Below are 19,900 nucleotides of genomic sequence, written 5' to 3' on the forward strand. Positions count from 1 at the left end.
AGACAGACCTGGGGTTCGATCCTGGTTTGTAAACTTTAGTGTGAAACTCATTGGTGCCAATACTTGAAGTGAACTGACATAAAACTATTTCTGATGTATTTCTAATTATCTATCTGTCATCTACCAGTCTATGTATGAGTTATATCATCTGATCTGTTTATATCGTATTAATCAGAGGGCACAAACAACTATACCAATACTTCTAAATCTTAGTGGCTCGATACCATTTAAGCTTACTTGTCATTCACACACAGTGAGATGGGGAGAGTGCTCTGTTCCTTGCAGTCATTCAGAGATCTAGGCTCCTTCTACTTTGTTGCAGGGCCAACTGAAATACGTGAGCACTTGGTCCCCACAGATAGGAAGAGAGAGGAAGGAGATGGGGTCATTCCACTCATTTACCATTACCTCATTGGTAAAATCTCAGTCATGGATCCACCTAACTGCCTGAGAGGCTGTGATTATGGCCTATTTGTGAGATCACCAAGTAGAGCACCTGGACATCGGTCATCAGTAGCAGTCCCTGCCATGTTTACCATTTGTCATATTTCACTGCACGAATATTACACATTTGATTATCGCATGCTGCAGGCAATACCAGAGATATTAAATAATATGGAATAGTATACGCAGGGTATTACCTGTCTAAATCTGCAAGGCTGTGAATGACAGAACTCAGCTGGCTCAAAGGATTTCGGATGAGGGGCTGGGGATCTATGTACACTTCTCAGGCAGGATAACAGTTGCTAAGAGATGCATTCCGGTGCCAGACTGCCTGAGTTTGAATCCTGGCTCTCCTACTTTTTAGCTGTGTGACCTTGGGTAGGTTGCTAAACCTCTCCATGATTCCCTTTCTTCATTTGCTAGAAGTGAGTTAATAATGACCTAAAAATGAGTTAATAGTGGTACCTATGAAGATGAACTCAGCTGGTACATATAATGTACTCAGCACAATTGCCTGACTCATGAATTCAAATGAGTTCTAAACAAGAGTCAGTTATTATTATGGTATATAGCTAATACTATTTTTTAAACACTTATTAGTATTAGTGACTGACACACGGTAAGTGCTTCTTATATGGTGAGATGCAGAATTATCTTTCATAGCATCATAGACAATCATCTAGCCTTTGAATGAATATGTTCAATGATACATTAGTGTTTAACAAGATGACCAATGTTGTTATTAATTGGCTTTGTTAGAAAAATATCTTGTGTAGTAACTGCTATAGGTAACACCTCATAAATATTGAGTGTGTGTTTGGTGCCAGACACTGAGCCAAGCCCTTTACTAACATTAGTACTTTTTCAGTCTTTCATTCCCCTTTGGAGTAGCTTTGCTTGCTGATATTTTACAGAAATGAACACTAAGGCCTAGAGGGTTTAAATTCTCAGCCCGGGGTCTCACAGTCACTAAATGGCAACAAAGGGATTGGGCCCAGTCAGAGCTAGACACAGGCACCACCCCACTCCCTTGTTCCCTGGTCCTATTCACTCTGCCCTTTTGAGTTTAAGAAAATTAAGTAGAAAACTTCCTTTTCTCTTTATTGTAGAATCAGAATGGTCTCTGTTATACCTCCTAAGATGCTACTGTTACTCAAAATATGTTCATTGCCTAATCATTTCTGTTTCCTAGAGACTTTCCAGGTAGCTAATCGATTTAGAAAAATAATTATGATAGCCTAGTGTTAAATTTGATTTTGATTTAACATTTATTAATTCAGCCATTAGTTTGCTTTTAAAGGAAAATACATATTACTAACATGCTTATAATATATAGTCATTACAACTAATTTCCCAAATTATAATCAATGTTCATCACAATTACCAACATTTTACATAAATATTGTAATAGCAATGTTATGCCTGGTCCCATATCATTAACACCAGACTAAATTTACATGCTGAAATTGGGTACAATGTGCTATAGGTAATTGATGGAACATTTCTGATACATAAGTAATTTCTAGTAATGGAATCATTAGTATTTTTTACCCTATTCGATTTTTGCAAACTAGCTATGAAAGATTTTATTAGGTGAACTGGGACCATTGACTTCAATGTCATTGCTACACGAAGGCTGTGCTGGAATTAATCTTGTTGCTGAAGTGCTGCAAATGCTAAGACCAGATTATCATGGGGTGATCTGAAACTGCTGTCCACAGAAGAAATGTTACAGATGTTACCTGTGATGCTCCCACAGGTCCCCCATTGCTACTGCCACATCCAGGACAAACCCAACTGCCTTTGCCTCTACCACTGCAAGTTTCTTGGTCTACTGGACCTTCTACTCAGTCACTGCCGGCTTCTACTCTTCTCTCCGCCATGCTATTTCTTGGTTTAGTTATAAGAGTTCATGTTGAGCTTCCTGGCCTAGAGTCTTTATTTTAGGTGCACTCAGTCTGCAGGAGTACCTAGTACATGCGAGGAGACACTTTGCTGCTCTGGGAACCCTGCTCCTGGGGCCACTGACTGATAGCCTGGAAGGCAATACTTTCTTCTCTCATCCTGATTCCTCAATGTCCCTGCTCCTACATAGCCAGCGATGCTCTCTTGGACTTTCCCCCTTTGAAACATGGCAAATTTTGTTGAAAAATAAGTCTATTAACTTAATTTTAATATATCCTAAGCTCATCTCCTCCTTCTCATCACCAATGCCTCAATTATAGTTTGGGCTTAAGTTAGCTCCTGTTAGGATTCTTGGAATACATAGATGCTAAATAAACTTCTTGTTTCTAGTAATATAGTCCTGATCCCATGACTCCCCTGCTGAAAATTCCTTAAGGACTCCTCACCTCCCACAAGAGAATCCAGCCTCCTTATCATCCTGCCTTAAGTGGTCAGGAGCTGGCCTCTGCCTCCTCATCCAGTCTTCCTTTTTGGCCTTTTTCCTTTGTATTCTAACTTTTAGGTGATTTATAAAAGCTTTCTCTTCATTCCCAGGCTCTGCCTCTGACTCACTCTCCCTGCTTTCCATCCTGAGTGCTTACTCTTAACTAGCTTGTGCTTGTCCTTCATATCTTGTCCATCAATTCCATGGGCATGCTTCCTTGATACAGCCCTATCATTACCTTTCCTTATTGATCCCACTCCATCATCTGCCACTTATCATGTTACTCAGTGCAATTTCTGATCACATATAAGATTCACCTTCCTCTACTCCTCCAAAGTAAATCATCTCCAATTACCTTGTTTCCCTTATACATAATACATATTTATGATTCTGTAGCCAATTCCAATGTGTGTGTGTGTGTAATTGCCCCACACAACCAAGCAATTCTCTGACACCAGCTGGATGTCCTATAATTGAACTCAACTCTGACCTTTTCTACCTGGAGATACAGCCAGATCCTACAGGTTAAGGGCTCAGTCCTACAAGACTGCCCTCCCCTAATTCAGATGCCAATTGCAAGTCCACGTTTTCACCAGTGCTTCTGAATGATGGGGTTGAAAAGATAAACAAAATTGACAAACTCTTAGCTAGACTAAGAACAAAAAGAGAAAAGACTCAATAAGACAACCAGAAGTGAAAGAAGAAACATTGCAACCGGTGCCATAGAAATCAAAAGAATCCTGAGACTATTATGAACAATTCTACTCCAATGGACTGAATAGCCTAGGAAAAAAGTGGATAAATTTCTAGAAACATACAACTTACCACGACTGAATCATAAAGAAATAGAAAGTCTGAACAGACCTGTAATGAGGAGATTGAATCAGTAATCAAAAAATCTCTCAACAAAAAAAGCAGGACCACGTGGCTTCCCTGGTAAATTCTGCCAAACATTTAAGAAACTAATACAATCCTTTTCAAACTCTTCCAACAATTGCAGAGGAAGGGATATTTCCAAACTCATTTATGAGGTCAGCAGTACCCTGGAACCAACACCAGATGAAGGTATCACAAGGAAAGAAAACTACAGACTAATATTCTTGATAAATATACATCCAAAATCCTCAACAAAACCCCGGAAAATTCTAACAGCCCATTAAAATGATCATACAACATAACCAAGTATCTTTATTCCTTTGATGGAAAGATGGCTCAACATATAAAAATCAATTAATGTGCTATCCCACATTAACAGAGTAAAGAAGAAAAATCACATGATCATCTCAACAGCTGCAAAAAATCATTTGACAAAGTTGAACTCTTTTTCATGATAAAAACTCTCAACAAACTAAGAATAGAAGGAAAGCATCTTCACATAATGAAAGCCATTTATGACCAGCCCACAGTTAACAACATGCTCAATGATGAAAAACTGAAAGATTTCCCTGTGAAATCAGGAGCAAGGCAAGGACGCCCAATATTGCCACTTTTATTCAACAGAGTATTGGAAGTCCTAGCCAGAGAAATTAGGCAAGAATGATAAATCAGGTGTTATGATATTATATATAAAAATATCCTAACAATTATACCAAAAAACTGTTAGAACTAATAAATTCAGTAAAGTTGCAAGATACAAAATCACATACAAAAATTATTGTGTTTCTATACACCAACAATGAATTATCTGAGAAGAAAACTAGGAAACTGATCCCATTTACAATAGCACCAAAAAGAGTAGATTAAAAAAAAATGGGAATAAATTTAACTAAGGAGGTGAAAAGCTTGAGTACTAAAAACTGCAAAACACTGATGAAAGAAATTAAAGAAGACACAAACAAATGGTAAGTTCATGAGTTGGAACGCTTAATATTGTTAAAATATTCATACTACCCAAAGCTATCTGCAGATTCACTACAACCTTATCAAAATCCCAAGTGGTATCTTCTACAGGTAGAAAAAAATTCATATGGGACCACAAAAGACCACAAACATTCAAATCAATACTTAAGAAAGAACAGGGCTAGAGGCATCCTGATTCCTGATTTCAAAGTATATTACAAAGTTATAGAATCCAAACACTGTGGTACTGGCATAGAGACAGACATCAAGACCAATGGTACAAAATAGGAAGCTTAGAAGTAAATCCATACATATATGGTCAAATGATCTTTGACAAGGATGTCAAGAATACACAATGGGAAAGGGAAGGGATAGTCTTTTCAACAAATTGTATTAGGAAAACTGGATAACCACACCCAAAAGATTGAAATACCATCCTAACCTTATCCCGTATACAATTATCAATTCAAGATAGATTAAAACTTAAACATAAGACCTGAAACCATAAAGCTCCTAAAAGTAAACCTGAGGGGTAAACTTCATGGTATTGGTCTTGGCAATGATTTCATGATATGATTCCAAAAGCAGAGGCAACAAAGAGTAAATAAACAAGTGCTAAATTAAAAACCTTCTGAGCAACAAAGGATATAATCAGTGGAGTGAAAAAGCAACCTACAAAATGGGAAGAAATATTTGGAAACCATGTATCTGATAAAGGGTTATCTCCAAAATATATAAGAAAGTCCTTCATCTCAATAGTAAATATCTAACAATCCAATTAAAACATAAGCTGAGGACTTGAATGTGCATGACTGAATATATCCAAATGGCCACCAGGTATATGAAAAAAATGCTCAACATCCCCAGTCATCAGGGAAATACAAATAAAAACCACAATAAGATAGCACCTCAACCCATCAGGATGGCTATTATCCAACAAATGAAAGATAAGAAGTGTTGACGATGTGAGTAAATTGGAACAATTGCACACTGTCGGTGGGAATCGTAGCTGTGCAGCCACTATATGGAGAACAGTAGGGAGCTTCCTCAAATAATTAAAAATAAAAATACAATGTGATTCGGTAATCCCACTTCTGGATATTTATCCAGAGGTATTGAAATCAAGATCTCAAAGAGATATTAGACTTCCATATTCATTATAGCTCTGTTCACAACATCTAAGGTGTGGAAACAGCATAAATGTCCAGAGACGAATGAATGGATAAAGAAAATGTGGTTTACACACACAATGGAATATACTATTTATTTTTAAAAAGAAAAAAAAAATATGTGCAATATACAGCAACATGAATGAAACTGAGGGCATACTGAGCCTCACAGAGAGACAAATACCGCGTGATTCCACCAACAGGAATGATCTAAATAATCAAAATCCTAGAGTCCAGTTGCGGCTGGAGCAGGGGGTATGAGCAGTGACCCATGAGCATAAAGTTTCAGTTAAGGAAAAGGAATAAACTCTAGAGATGTGCTGTACAGCATTGTACTTATAGTCAACAACATTGTAATACACACAATTCTGTTAAGGTAGCTCTCATGCTCAGTGATCTATAATAATAACAGCAGCAATAATAATAAGAATAAAAGTCCCAAAAAGAAAAAAAAAGTTATCAAACTACCAACTCAGATTTTCCTTGTAAATAGTCTAAATCTCTTCCCATGTGTCTAAAGTCAAATCATATATTAAAAAATGGTTTAAGACTCACCTCAAAACTCACAGCTCCATTGTGGTCTGTATCAAACGCATTAAACAGAAAGTGTGCGTACGTTGTCGAGTCTGAAATGTTGGAAAGGGAGCATTATTAAAGCAGCATTTCTTTTCTTTTCTTTCCTTCCTTCCTTCCTTCCTGTCTTTCTTTTCTTTCTTTCTTTCTTTCTTTCTTTCTTTCTTTCTTTCTTTCTTTCTTTCTTTCTTTCCTTCCTTCCTTCCTTCCTTCCTTCCTTCCTTCCTTCCTTCCTTCTTTCTTTCTTTCTTTCTTTCTTTCTTTCTTTCTTTCTTTCTTTCTTTCTTTCTTTTTCTTTTAATTTATTTGACAGGGAGAGACACAGCGAGAGAGGAAATACAAGCAGGGAGAGTGGGAGAGGGAGAAGCAGGCTTCCCGCTAAGCAGAGACCCTGATGCAGGGCTCAATCCCGGGACCCTGGGATCATGACCTGAGCCAAAGGCAGAACTTAACGATTGAGTCACCTAGGCGCCCCTAAAGCAGCATTTCAATATCCTACTGAAGACTGGCACAGCATACCGAAGCCTCCTCTTACTTAGGAAAATTTACTCCATCTCCTGTACTTGTGCTTTCTTCCTGGCTGTGCACCTTCGTTCTGGAGAAGATTGTAATTTGAGATTCCTGAGAGTGAGCTCCTCACACAGAGGCCATTGATGATACACATTCTCTGTAAGGTTGTGGCTAGAAATGCTCTGAGCACCTGGGTGTCTTGGGTGGTGTTTCTGGTGCTGAGATGAGTAATTGTACCATAGGTGGGCATGAGGAATAAGTGAGACGCATGTGGAAATTGTTTGGTGCTTGGCAGGGGCTATCTCTACAAGTAAAGTAATAAAAATACTAAGAGAGAGGGGTGCCTGGGTGGCTCAGTCGTTTGAGCATCTGACTCCTGATTTCGGCTCCCATGGTGATCTCAGGGTCAAGCACCCAGGTGTGCTTGGAACTCATCGGGGAGTCTGCTTGAGGTTCTCTCAGTCTCCCCCTCCCCCTGCCCCTCCCCTGCTCTCTTGCTCTCTCCAATAAATAAATAAATTAAAAACAATACTAATAGTGAGACACACATGAATTGGCATTTTTAGTTTTGTGATTATGAATGTGTTTGTCATTTTTACAACTCAGATAAAGCTAGGGACTCAGAGAGCTTAGGAAACTTGCCGAGAGTAACACAGTCAATTAGGAGTAAAGCAGGATGAAACGGAATCCTTCTGACGGGAAAATCAGGCTAGCCCACAGCCAGTGAAGAGGCCTGATGAACTGAGGACAGGAGTGACTTGGGAAGTTTCTGTGGCCATGGTAGGAGTGTGGGGTCCTGAGGGCCCCTGGGCCTTGGGTGGGATTCACGGTTTGGGTAACCGTGGGCATCTTGGGACAGGGCTCCGTCCCTAGCACCTCACAATGCTGCCTGATAACTCTGGAGTATATCTGAGATCCAATGCTTCCACTGAGCTTGCTTTTGATGGGTTTTCCCATTTTTCTTCTTCTCCTTTTCTCCGTGGCCTCCCTTCATCTCTGAGCTTTCTACTTTTTCATGTTAAAAGTATATTTTTTCTTTTTTTTTTAAGATTTTATTTTATTTTTTTGAGAGAGAAAGAGAGAGATTACAAGTAGGCAGAGAGGCAGACAGAGAGACAGGGGGAGGCATGCTCCCTGCTGAGCAGAGAGCCTGATGCGGGGCTCATTCCCAGGACCCTGAGATCATGACCTGAGCCCAAGGCAGAGCTCAACCCACTGAGTCACCCAGATACCCCAAAAGTATATTTTTTTCTTGCCGTTTTCTTCTCTCAGTACAGTTTTCATTTTTCAGTGCTTCTGTTCTTGACCCTTGATCAAATTTACTTGATTATTTTAGATGTTTCATCCCATGGTTTCAGGCTTTTACCTTAACCTTTTTTATATTAGGGGAAAAAAAAGTAACCTTTTAGCTCATTGGCTCCAGGTTTTTATCTTTTGTTTAAAATTTCATCTGTTTCTATTTTATAACTTTTAACCTTTATTTTTTATTGGGATTGAACAAAACTTCTTATTCACCTTTTACTTTATAAATTGCCTTTTTAAAGGCTGTCAAGAAACTAAGTCACAGTAGCAGGAGGAGAGGATCGCCCTTCCCAAATAAGGGAGGTCAGAGGTCATAGAAACTTCCCTCCCAGCTCTCAAGCACCCATGGCCCACTTGTGGATGGTTTTTCCTGAATGCTCTACCCCAGTGGTAAATGCTATGGGAGACCATATATTTTATAAGGTAGACTGTACACTCAGTTTCTCAAAATGATGGTGGCATTGTCTTTTACCTCTTTTAAATACGCTGTATGAAACCGCTTGTTTTTAAACATAGGAGTTATTAACACTGTTGTCTATGAACTAACCAGGGACCACAATTGGGTCTAAATAATATGTCCTGTAATTGTGTCTTGAGTGAATGTCCACACAGTATTGATGAGTTGCAGAAAGAGATGCTTTTGAATATAGGTTATTACTAGGGATTTGGTTATAATCGATTTCGTACCGTTCTTGGGAAGTGCCATTACAGAGTTGTCAAGAATCGGCAGCCTGTTTTTACTCACAAAGTTGTTTTGCTCTCAACAGTGCTGTTACACAGACTTCTTGAACTATTTAGTGCCTTATGGTGATAGGAGTTGACAGGCATTATGTTAAACTTACTTTCCGACGGAGAAAAAAAGAGATTTTGTATATTTTATAATGAGCTTCCATTAAGTAGGTCTCTTGGTATCCTATTTAGACAATCAGGGTACACGCCTTTACCTTAGCAAGCAGGATTTAACATGAATAATGGCTCAGAACAAACAATGTTGGCAATTTTTTTTTTTAAATTAAAAGAAAATAAGCTAACATGAACATACAGTAATTAGCTTTCTTCTTAAATGGGGTCACTCTCGCTTTAAAGCTTGACACATGGGACAGATACTCTCAAGGTTTGCCCTGATGTGATATAGAGGACTCCTTGTTCCTATAAACATATCTTGGCAAGTCCCCTGTAAGTTAAACAAGTTTTCCAGCCCAGATATAGTGTGCAGACAGCAGTTGTCACTAGTGTAGTGAAGTTGAACTGCCTGGGTTTGAATTTCAGCTCTACCAAACATCAACTGCTTGGCTTTGGGAAAGTTGCTTAACCTCTCTGGGACTCAGTTTCCTCATCTACAAAATGATAACACCAGTATGTACTTCATAGGGTCATCCCAAAAAGATTAAATGAGATATTAATATGCAAAGTGCTTAGACAGTCCTAAGCATATATTAAATGTTCAATAAATATTATCTATTATAATTATTGTTTCACAGACAACCACCTTAAAGAAATGTGAGTAATTTTTTTACAGATATAATACATTTCTACCTGAAAAAGTTCCTGTTTTTTTGTGAAATCTCTATTGTGTGTCTAGGTGTGTCTAGATTGGAGTTCTAATTTGATGTCAATTCCTGCTCTAAAGACTGGTAGAGGGGTGCCTGGGTGGCTCAGTGGGTTAAAGCCTCTGCCTTAGGCTTGGGTCATGATTCAGGGTCCTGGGATAGAACCCTGCATTGGGCTCTCTGCTAAGTGGGGAGCCTGCTTCCTCCTCTCTCTCTCTCTGACTCTCTGCCTACTTGTGATCTCTATCTGTCAAATAAATAAATAAAATCTTAAAAAAAAAAGATTGGTAGAATCATGTCATGAAGTGTTATTGTGATTTCTGCTGGAGTTCAGATTTTTTCTGACAGGCATCTGGAGACTGTGAAAGTTTCTGAAGAAAGGGAGTGAGATTCTGAGCTTTGACTGGGTGATAGGAAGGAGCTAAGTCACTGGAAGTCTCTGACTAGACACAGAGGTAGATACATGAAGTAAAGGCGAAGTGTCCACAAAGCACCTATGGCCAGGTTTCATCTGATGGTTGTTTTTTTTAGATACTCAATACACATTTACTAAGACAATGAATAACAGGCATCCTGGATTCCAGATTCCATTATAGTTGGGAGCTCAAAAGACAAAACGATCTCTCTTCTCTTCACATGACCTGAAAGTCTCCTTTAACCATGTTTCTTTACACATGGCAAAAACAGTTCCTGAGTTTGATATGCTGAGATTGCCTCAGTTTCTTAGAATCTTACTTGTGAAGTAGAAAATTAAATGTAGAACTTTTGTAGTTGGGGAACAACATTTATAGATGCTTAGGACAGAAAGGGATCTTGGATACCATTTTGTTATTTATCTACATTTAACAAAGGTGGAAAATTTTGCAGGTACCTTCAGTGACTTAGCTAAGATTACCTAGTTGGTTAATGATAGAGTTGTTAATGAAATCAAGACATTCCAACACCAGCTCCTAGAAAAAAAAAGAATGTGTAGAGTGGAAAGAATACTGAGGACTCCTTTATTCCACATTTTATAAATGTTGTAAAAGTATTGTTCCACAATTTACAGAGGAACAACCTGAGACCCACAGAAATGCACCATTTGAGTCAACATTTGATGGTGACAATCTATCCACAAACCCGGGACTCAACTTAGTCCAATGACTTTAACCCATTTAATTCCAACCCACATCAACAATACTAACTAACCCCTTGATTGAAAAATCTATCCATATTAATAAATTTCAGAATGTACTTAATTATCATGATCCAGGTCTATGGATCAATCTGGCTGATTTTTTTCTTCCTACCACAAATCACTACTCCACTTGAATTCAAGCCCAAGGTACAGAATTAGTTTAATGCATTTGAATATACAATTCAAAACACTGTTGCTCTGGTAAGGCAGGTTCACATACACGAATAATAGTTTCTGTTTGATAAGTCCTCTATAAATCACCCTGAAAATACTCAGAAAAACTGTCCTAGGACAAGAAGGATATTCTATGGCTGGTGTTACTAAAAAAATCTTCATGCCCCTGACCCTGTCCAAGTGCCTCCAGTGCCTTGCACACAGTAATGGTTCCATAGGCATTTGTTGACTTAGTCTTCTGAATGGAGCTAATTCATCTGTTCCTTCCATAGCTAGCAGGTGCCTCATACAGACAAAGTAGGTGCAGAATCCCTACAACATGAGCAAGAGGAGCCCAGGAAACTGCACTTTTCATAAGCTTTTAAAATGGTCAGTGAACTAAGAGTGTACACTCTAAAGCTTCCACTGTATGTGGAGTTGAAAAAGTATTGCCGTAATGATACCAGGAAGGGCACCAACCAGCCATTCACTTCCTCTCGGCTGGTTTTCCAGCAGGCATACTTTATCCCTCACAAACCAGACGCTTCTGGTCACACCTCTTGTGCTGACATCCAGAACACCAAACAGGTTGTGCTTGGTAAACCATCTGATGAAGCAGTAGAGTAAACGAAGAGCCTGACACGTTACAAATCGCAGGAGGTTCTGTAGAGAAGACAAAGTCTTTTCCTACAGGAAATGGGGAGATGTGGTGATTTATGGACCCATCATTGTTTGTGCTCATAATGAGAAACCTGTTGCTTTCAGACCTAAATAAATGGTTCCATAGAAGCGTGAGGATGACCATGACATGAATTTGGCTCTCATCGGAGATTCTGTCCTTTCATAGGACCTATCCCCCTTTCCAGCTGCACTGCAAGATACAATTTGCATGTGCAAGATACAATTTGCATGTGCAATATTAATTTTTTAAATTGCTAGTCATTTTTCTTTAAAATATGTCATTTCCTTCAGTAGTGCCTGGTACTTTAAGATTTATCCATTCAATTAACATGAATAATCAAAGAATTTTTAAGAAAGCAAAAGTGATTTTTTTTCCTCTCAAATCCCATTGGATTTTGCAACAAGAATCATTTGCAAAGGATTTGCTTAAGTAGATGTTCTGTAATGCCAAAATGTTATTTTTCAAATAAAGATAAATTTTTAATATGGAGCTGTATCCCATTTCTAGCATGCAATAACTTTCACTTGAGATAATAAAAAAATAACTTAAAGACTTCCATTTGTGCTAGATGCTTTGATATTACTGTTTATCAATATGCTGACATACTTAGCTATACTGTAAACATGATTTTTCTTCAGAAATGCCAAGTTTTTTCAATAATTTAGAAATAGACAAGTTAATCAAATGATATTCCAAATTCTTTCTTAAGGCAGGCAGACAATGGACCCATTACATCTGGGCATCAGGCCCTATGACCAAGAGCTGTCCATGAACTGTTAGTAATGAGATGGGGTGGGTGGGAACTGTCACCCATGATATATCCAAATTCATATAATAATGGGTCACCTTGTGTTTTCTCAGAATTCTAATTTAATTCTTTTATAAGAATTTAATTCTTTTTTTTTTTTTTGAAGTTGAATTTTTTTTTATTTTTTTCAGCATAACAGTATTCATTATTTTTGCACCACACCCAGTGCTCCATGCAATCCGTGCCCTCTACAATACCCACCACCTGGCGCCCCCAACCTCCCACCCCCCACCCCTTCAAAATTCTCAGATCGTTTTTCAGAGTCCATAGTCTCTCATGGTTCACCTCCCCTTCCAATTTCCCTCAACTCCCTTCTCCTCTCCATCTCCCCCTGTTCTCCATGCTATTTGTTATGCTCCACAAATAAGTGAAACCATATGATAATTGACTCTCTCTGCTTGACTTATTTCACTCAGCATAATCTCTTCCAGTCCCGTCCATGTTGCTACAAAACTTGGGTATTCATCCTTTCTTTTTTTTTTTTTTTTTTTTTTACAGCTTTATAAACATATATTTTTATCCCCAGGAGTACAGGTCTGCGATTCGCCAGGTTTACACACTTCACAGCACTCATCATAGCACATACCCTCCCCAATATCCATAACCCCACCCCCCTCTCCCAACCCCCTCCCCCCATCAACCCTCAGTTTGTTTTGTGAGATTAAGAGTCACTTATGGTTTGTCTCCCTCCCAATCCCGCAAACTCAACACCCAAAGAACAAATAATCCAATCAAGAAATGGGCAGAGGACATGAACAGATATTTCTGCAAAGAAGACATCCAGATGGCCAACAGACACATGAAAAATTGCTCCATATCACTCGGCATCAGGGAAATACAAATCAAAACCACCATGAGATATCACCTCACACCAGTCAGAATGGCTAAAATTAACAAGTCAGGAAATGACAGATGCTGGCGAGGATGCGGAGAAAGGGGAACCCTCCTACACTGTTGGTGGGAATGCAAGCTCGTGCAACCACTCTGGAAAACAGCATGGAGGTTCCTCAAAATGTTGAAAATAGAACTACCCTATGACCCAGCAATTGCACTGCTGGGTATTTACCCTAAAGATACAAACGTAGTGATCCTGTAGGGACACGTGCACCCGAATGTTTATAGCAGCAATGTCTACAATAGCCAAACTATGGAAAGAACCTAGATGTCCATCAACAGATGAATGGATAAAGAAGCTGTGGTATATATACACAATGGAATACTATGCAGCCATCAAAAGAAATGAAATCTTGCCATTTGCGATGACGTGGATGGAACTAGAGGGTATCATGCTTAGCGAAATAAGTCAATCGGAGAAAGACAACTATCATATGATCTCCCTGATATGAGGGAGAGGAGATGCAACATGGGGGGTTGAGGGGGTAGGAGAAGAGTATATAAGAATTTAATTCTTATAAAAGAATTCTTTTTAATTTAATTCCTTTTAACGGTCATAGCAAATGAAAATGTCTATTTTGACAATTCACACACAGAATTGTCTTCAACCCACTGAAGTATCTAAAACCAAATGGATTGAAAACCAAAAGAGAAGTTAATTTTTGTCTGAAACTAATATTTAAGTTTCAAAATGCCTTTTGCAGAGATTATTCCATTGTACTGTCCCAGCCAACATGTGAGGCTCATGTCATTCATTCCTTCCTGCTTTCACTCATTTACACAGTACAATCAAGTCTGATGACTGGTCAGTGACTTTTCTACCACCTGTGCTCACAGTAATGAACAATGCACAAAACCCTTCGGTCCCTGGGAGAAGACATTCTAGTGAGGAAAGAGACAATAAGCAACAACAGAAAGAGGTAAAACATGTATTATTAGGTGCTCTTGAGTGCTAAAGAGAAACATAAAGTTTGCATGGGGAGTCCAAGGGGTTGTGGTTTAAGATAGGTTGGCCAGGAAAGCCTTGCTGAGATAGTGGCATCTGAATAGGAATGAAGTTGGTCGGATACTGAGATGGTTATTTGGCAGAGCAAGAATCCCAGGCAGAGGGAATAACAGGTTCAAAGGTCCTAACAGTAGCCCAACAGCTGTGTCTGCGGAATTAGAAGGAGGCGGGTGTGGCTGGAACATAGAGAGCCAAAAGGGCAAGGTAGGAGCGGGGAGAGGACAAGACAGAGAGGGAACAGGGATCACAGCTTACAGGTCATTAGACAGGTGTGGCTTAGACTCTGATGGAAAGGAAGGTTCTGAGTAGAGCAGTGACGGGAGCTGGCTTTCACTGAACAGGATTACTCTGGCTCCTATTGAGAAAAAAAAAAAATGTGCTGCAGGAGCAGGGAAGGGTTGGAAGCAGAGACTAACTTAGAAACTATTGCAGTTACTTTGGTGTGAGAGGATAGGGGCTCCTTTATGCAGGAAACAAAGAGGATGATAAGGAAACAGTGAGCTTCTCTGCATCTTTCTATCGGTATTTATTAAAAAGGGAGAGTCACAGCTAAGATAGTTGGGAGGTGAGGGGTAGTGCGTGCCAGGGCCAGGGCCAGGGACATACTGGATACCTCAGGAATGGCTGCTGCCACAGCTCAGGTCGGTTAGTCTGGATGCCTTCCTTTTTATGTTCGCCCTGTTGTGCTTGCACGGTGCTCTCATTAATGCTGTGATTTAAACCCTATCTTCGCACTTAATGCCTCATTTGGACATTGCCCATCTGCAGCACTAAACTGGAATATTCTTTTGGGCAGGTACCACATCTTCTTCCTCTTTCATTATCAGCACCTAACACACAGCTGGATACACAGTATTCTGTTTGAGCTGGGCCTCCTGTTGAATGAAAGAGAACTTATAAGGCCTAGGGGCAAATAGATCTCTTCACTCATCTCCAACAGGTATGTGTTATCATCATGCCTTCTTTGTTTCTTTTCCAATTAAATTAATATTTAGAGTGTATTAACTTTCTCAGATGTTGGGGGGGGTGTGATAACAAGAGGTCCCAAAAGAGAAAGAGCAGAAAGAACACTAGGTGAGGCTCTAGAAAGATCTAGGTTCTAAGCCATTATCCACCCATTAGTGGATGTGTGACCCTGAGCAAACCATTTAACTTCTCTAAAGCCCAGATTTCACATCTGAAAATTGAGGATAATTATATTTGTCCTAATTTGATAGTGGGAAGAATCAAATGATACCTACAGTACATGCTGAAGAGCTTTGTAGCATATCCTGGACTGAGCCATTGCCGCCTAAAGATGATGTGTGTTTGAGAGCCGTAGTATGGGATACACAGTAATACTGTTTCTTGCATTCAGCTGAAGTAGAAATCCTGGTTATCTGATCATTTGTAAGGTGCTCACTTTTATGATATGTTGGAAATTATATGCACTTGCATGCTGTGTATTAATTCTCTTGCATAGTGATTAAAAATGTAGATTCATGCCATAAAAGATAAAGCCAAATTCAAGATTGCAAGCATAATTCTAATGGAGAGTACGTTAACAAGTCCAAATTTTCACTTACCTCCCTGCGGAAAGAACTGTGAATAAATCTCTTTGAAGGTTTCTTCATTAACAACACCACTGGGACATTCCTAAAGAAAGTGGTAGAGAAGTAATATGAGCAAAGTGTTCATAAAACTGATTTTTTTGCACATTTTGAAATGAAACTGTCTACTGTGCAAAGCTGCACCAAGGAAAGTGAAATATCCATCCATTTTTCAAAGGGAATAAAAGCACACAATAAACTCTTCTTTGTTCCAGGTCCCACAGAATGAAAAAAAAATTACAGATGTAAAGATCTTCACATATTATAAATATTAAAGCCATGCTGACACATGAAAAAACACACCATTGCTTTTAAGGATACAAATGTTTATTATCAACAAAGTAAGAGGAAATTACATTGTTTTTCATACAGGAATGGTATCACAAGATGATTATGATGTGCCATGTTTCTCTGGTGATTTGCTGGACCCACAGTACCTTTAGTTCAGTGAGAAAATGGTATACTCCATGTGGGAGTGGTGCAAGGAGGAATAGTTACTAATTTCTGTTCACAGTGTGTTCAGGAGTGCATAATAGCATGGTTTGTAACAGGTGACCCTGAGTGAGATAGGACTGCAAGATCTTTTTAACTTCTGGAGAGAAGGGTCTGAAAAGAAAGAGTCCTGAACATAAAGAATTTCCATTTTTGTTCCACAGGTGGAGTTACTTTTCAGACTGATGGATACTGACCTTCAGAACTCCACTAATGTTGGACCACTGACCTGGTGGGACAGAGGGCAAGGCTACCTGTACCAGAGTGGATCGGGCATTTTCTACAAAAGGAATTGAAATCTTAAATGTTAGAAGAGGTCTGTCTTGGTGCTGAAAATGAAGACTAAGAGAATCATAGACAAAGATGAGAGCAAAATTTCCTCCACTCTCCGGAGTTAAAGAATGTTCTGGTCAGGAGTCTGAGGTGTAGAGACTCATGAAGCAATAGACACTGATAATTACGTAACAATCTGACATTAAGTCACATATGGGATGTTAATTGTACATTGACTGTGGTGAGATGATAAACTCTGTCCAGTATTTTTGAGTGGCTCCTTAGGAACAAACAGCCCCACTTTACCTGTCTCAGCTGTCATGGCGCTCCCATGCTCTCTGGCTCTCCCCAGGATTCACTGGGGAGCATCAAGGGTATGTTAACTTCCCTGCCCTGAGATACAGATATTCTGTGTACTTTAAATTTGACACTGTTCCTGGGGTCTTAAAAAAATCATCTGTTGTGGTGTTAAGGCTTCTCTTAATCCTCAAAATCATTGCCCCCTCATGAATAAATTTGATTTATTAACTTGATCTTTCTTTATTCCAATGAGCCTGTTACTTCACAACTAAAATGTGCCTTACATGAGAAGTTTTCTATTTTCTCACTCATTGGTTTGAAAGGAAGGACCTTTGATATATGAACACAATTTAAAATAATGCCTTCAATGTGAACTTGTGTTTACAGAGCTTGTCAAAGTATATTTTTCCCATTTGATCATTATAATAGACCTATGACTTAGGTGTCCACATTCACTGAGGTAGAACTGAAGGTTCTGTGGTCATGTTCTAGCCAGTGGGGGAGCTGGAATGTGGGCTTGAGACTCTCCAGATCACCGCAAGATTTGGGATTTGATGACCCTTGTAAAAATAATGTCCCCCAAGGGCCTAAGAGGATCGGATCAAAGAAAAGGCAATCAAAAACAAATGAGAAGAAAAGCAGTTAATTTTATTTTTAAAATTGTTTATAGTTAATTTTATGTTGGTGTTATTTTATGTTTAAATTTGTCTGGGCCACAATGCCCAAGTACTTGGCCAAACATTATTCTGGATGTTTCCATGAGGGAATTTTCGATGTGACTGACATTTAAATCAACAACATTTGAGTAAAGTTGATTGTCCTCCATATTTTGGGTGGGCCTCGTCTAAGCAGTTGAAGATCTAAATAGACGAAAGACTAATCTCCCCTGAGCAAAAGGGAATCCTGTACAGAAACCTGTACCTTCTGACCTGATCCACAACACTGGATTTTCTTGGTTCTATGGCAGATGGTCTTTGGACTCCCAACTATAACTTTTTCATGAGTCTTCAGCTTGTCTGCCTCCCCCATCAGATTTTGAACTGGCTAAACCTCCACAATCATATAAGCCAATTACTTAAAATAAATCTCTTCCTGTATATAGGTACATCTCTTAGTTCAGTTTTTCTAGAGAGTCCTAAGATATAAATGAATGAACAATCACCAGGTATAACCTCAAAAGGAAAAAAAGGGCATGTATCTAGCTAATCACTTAAAACTTTCAACTACATGACTCTTATTTGGCAGCAACAGAAACAATTTTAAGAGCAAATGAACACTTGTAGTTGAGCCCTGTACATATGGAAATTGTGATTTATTGGCTATTTAATTCTGAGCCATCTGCTTGGAATAGCAAGAAGAGAGCAATTGAATGACTGTGTCATCAGGTGTGAAAGGTCAAGCTGGAAACCTATCTGGGAGGTAAAATGGCTCTTGTGAGTGGTGAAGATGGGAAGTAAAGGGACATCTGCCCTCAGCAAACTTGTCAGCTGCCTTTGATCTCTAGCCATGTTTGATAGATACATCTTATAACATGAAATGAAATTTAGAAATTGACTGCCTCAGATGTATTTATATTCAAACACATGTCTGTGTCAGGCAAAACCCTCTCTGCCATCTGGAAGCTCCTGGCCACGTTTTGGGTGGTCAGCCTTACCAGGTGAAGTTGTCTTTATCTATCTTGCATTCATTACATCAGTTTATATCTTTAACCAACACATAGTGTATGCTTTTTTTTCTAGAATGTTTCAAGAAAGTCAGGGCAGCAATAAACACATCAAAGGTCTTGTCCTCATGGGGCCTCCATCCAAGTAGAAGAAGAAAGTTCAAAAATAAGTCAAAAGAGGTAAAAGTAAGTCCAGAGAGTGATGATCTTTTGTTTATTCTTAAGAGTTCTTATGGAAAAGCAATGCATGTTACTACATTCAGGTGAGAAAAATTAACCAAATTCTATAGGACTCTAGGGACTTACAAAATGGTACAAATGATCTATTATCTACCTTTTCCCTCACCTCTTTTGTGGAATGGTATCTCCACCTCTCCATCAAGAATGGATTTGATCATGCTGTGTATACAGCCAAATGTATGCCATGAACAACGTAGCTATATTAGGTTAACTCCTGCTGCAGTAACATTAGCAAACAGGCCCCCAATTATATAAGTTTAAAAAAATGTAGTGTATTTCTTGCTCATCTAACCATCTAAATTGATGGTTCTTCCCAGAATCTGTAAGGGACAGAGGCAAATGAAAGCTTGGCCATCAGAGGGGATTCTAGAGTCCATGGGTGGTCTCATCCAGCAGGAGAAAGGACCACTGAGGAGCTTCTGTGGGAGGTGCCTATGGGCCAGGTCTTGAAGTGCAAAGGGCTATACATAATTTCCACTCTCATTTTGTTGGTTAGAAATCACTTAATACATCCACCCCAAACAACAAGCAAACTCTTGTGTGCCCAGGAAGAAGACCAGACTGTGGATTTGGGGAATGGTTAGCAGTATGTGTCTCAGAGATGCTCCAAGTGTCTGTGCTCTGAAATTTTCTCCCACTGAAGCTTTAACATGACCATCATCAAATCACTCAGCAGTATTAATTCCTCTGGTGACATTTTAAATGGATGATACTTTTTTTTTTCAAATAATACAGTTTATTTCCACCATGTTCCTTTTCTTTTTTAAGTTATTTTTATTAATATATAATGTATTAGCACTTTTAGTAAGTCCTACACATCTGAGTATGGATTTATTCATTAGGTTCT

The 19,900-nt window shown here is 39.0% G+C and overlaps 1 protein-coding gene across 5 annotated transcripts in view; it reads right to left on the reverse strand.

Moving 5' to 3' along the window:
• Positions 1-19,900, reverse strand: part of KCNIP4 (potassium voltage-gated channel interacting protein 4) — a 1,193,829-nt gene that overhangs the window by 17,629 nt on the left and 1,156,300 nt on the right. For all 5 annotated transcript variants that reach the window (XM_047719004.1, XM_047719007.1, XM_047719003.1 and 2 more), the window contains 2 exons: positions 16,062-16,131; positions 6,397-6,467 (listed from right to left, as the gene is read on the reverse strand). In XM_047719004.1, coding sequence (XP_047574960.1) covers positions 6,397-6,467; positions 16,062-16,131 — 141 coding nt within the window. The remainder of the gene's footprint in view (positions 1-6,396; positions 6,468-16,061; positions 16,132-19,900) is intronic.

Source organism: Lutra lutra, chromosome 2 (genome assembly GCF_902655055.1).
Source record: "Lutra lutra chromosome 2, mLutLut1.2, whole genome shotgun sequence".
Lineage (NCBI taxonomy): Eukaryota > Metazoa > Chordata > Mammalia > Carnivora > Mustelidae > Lutra > Lutra lutra.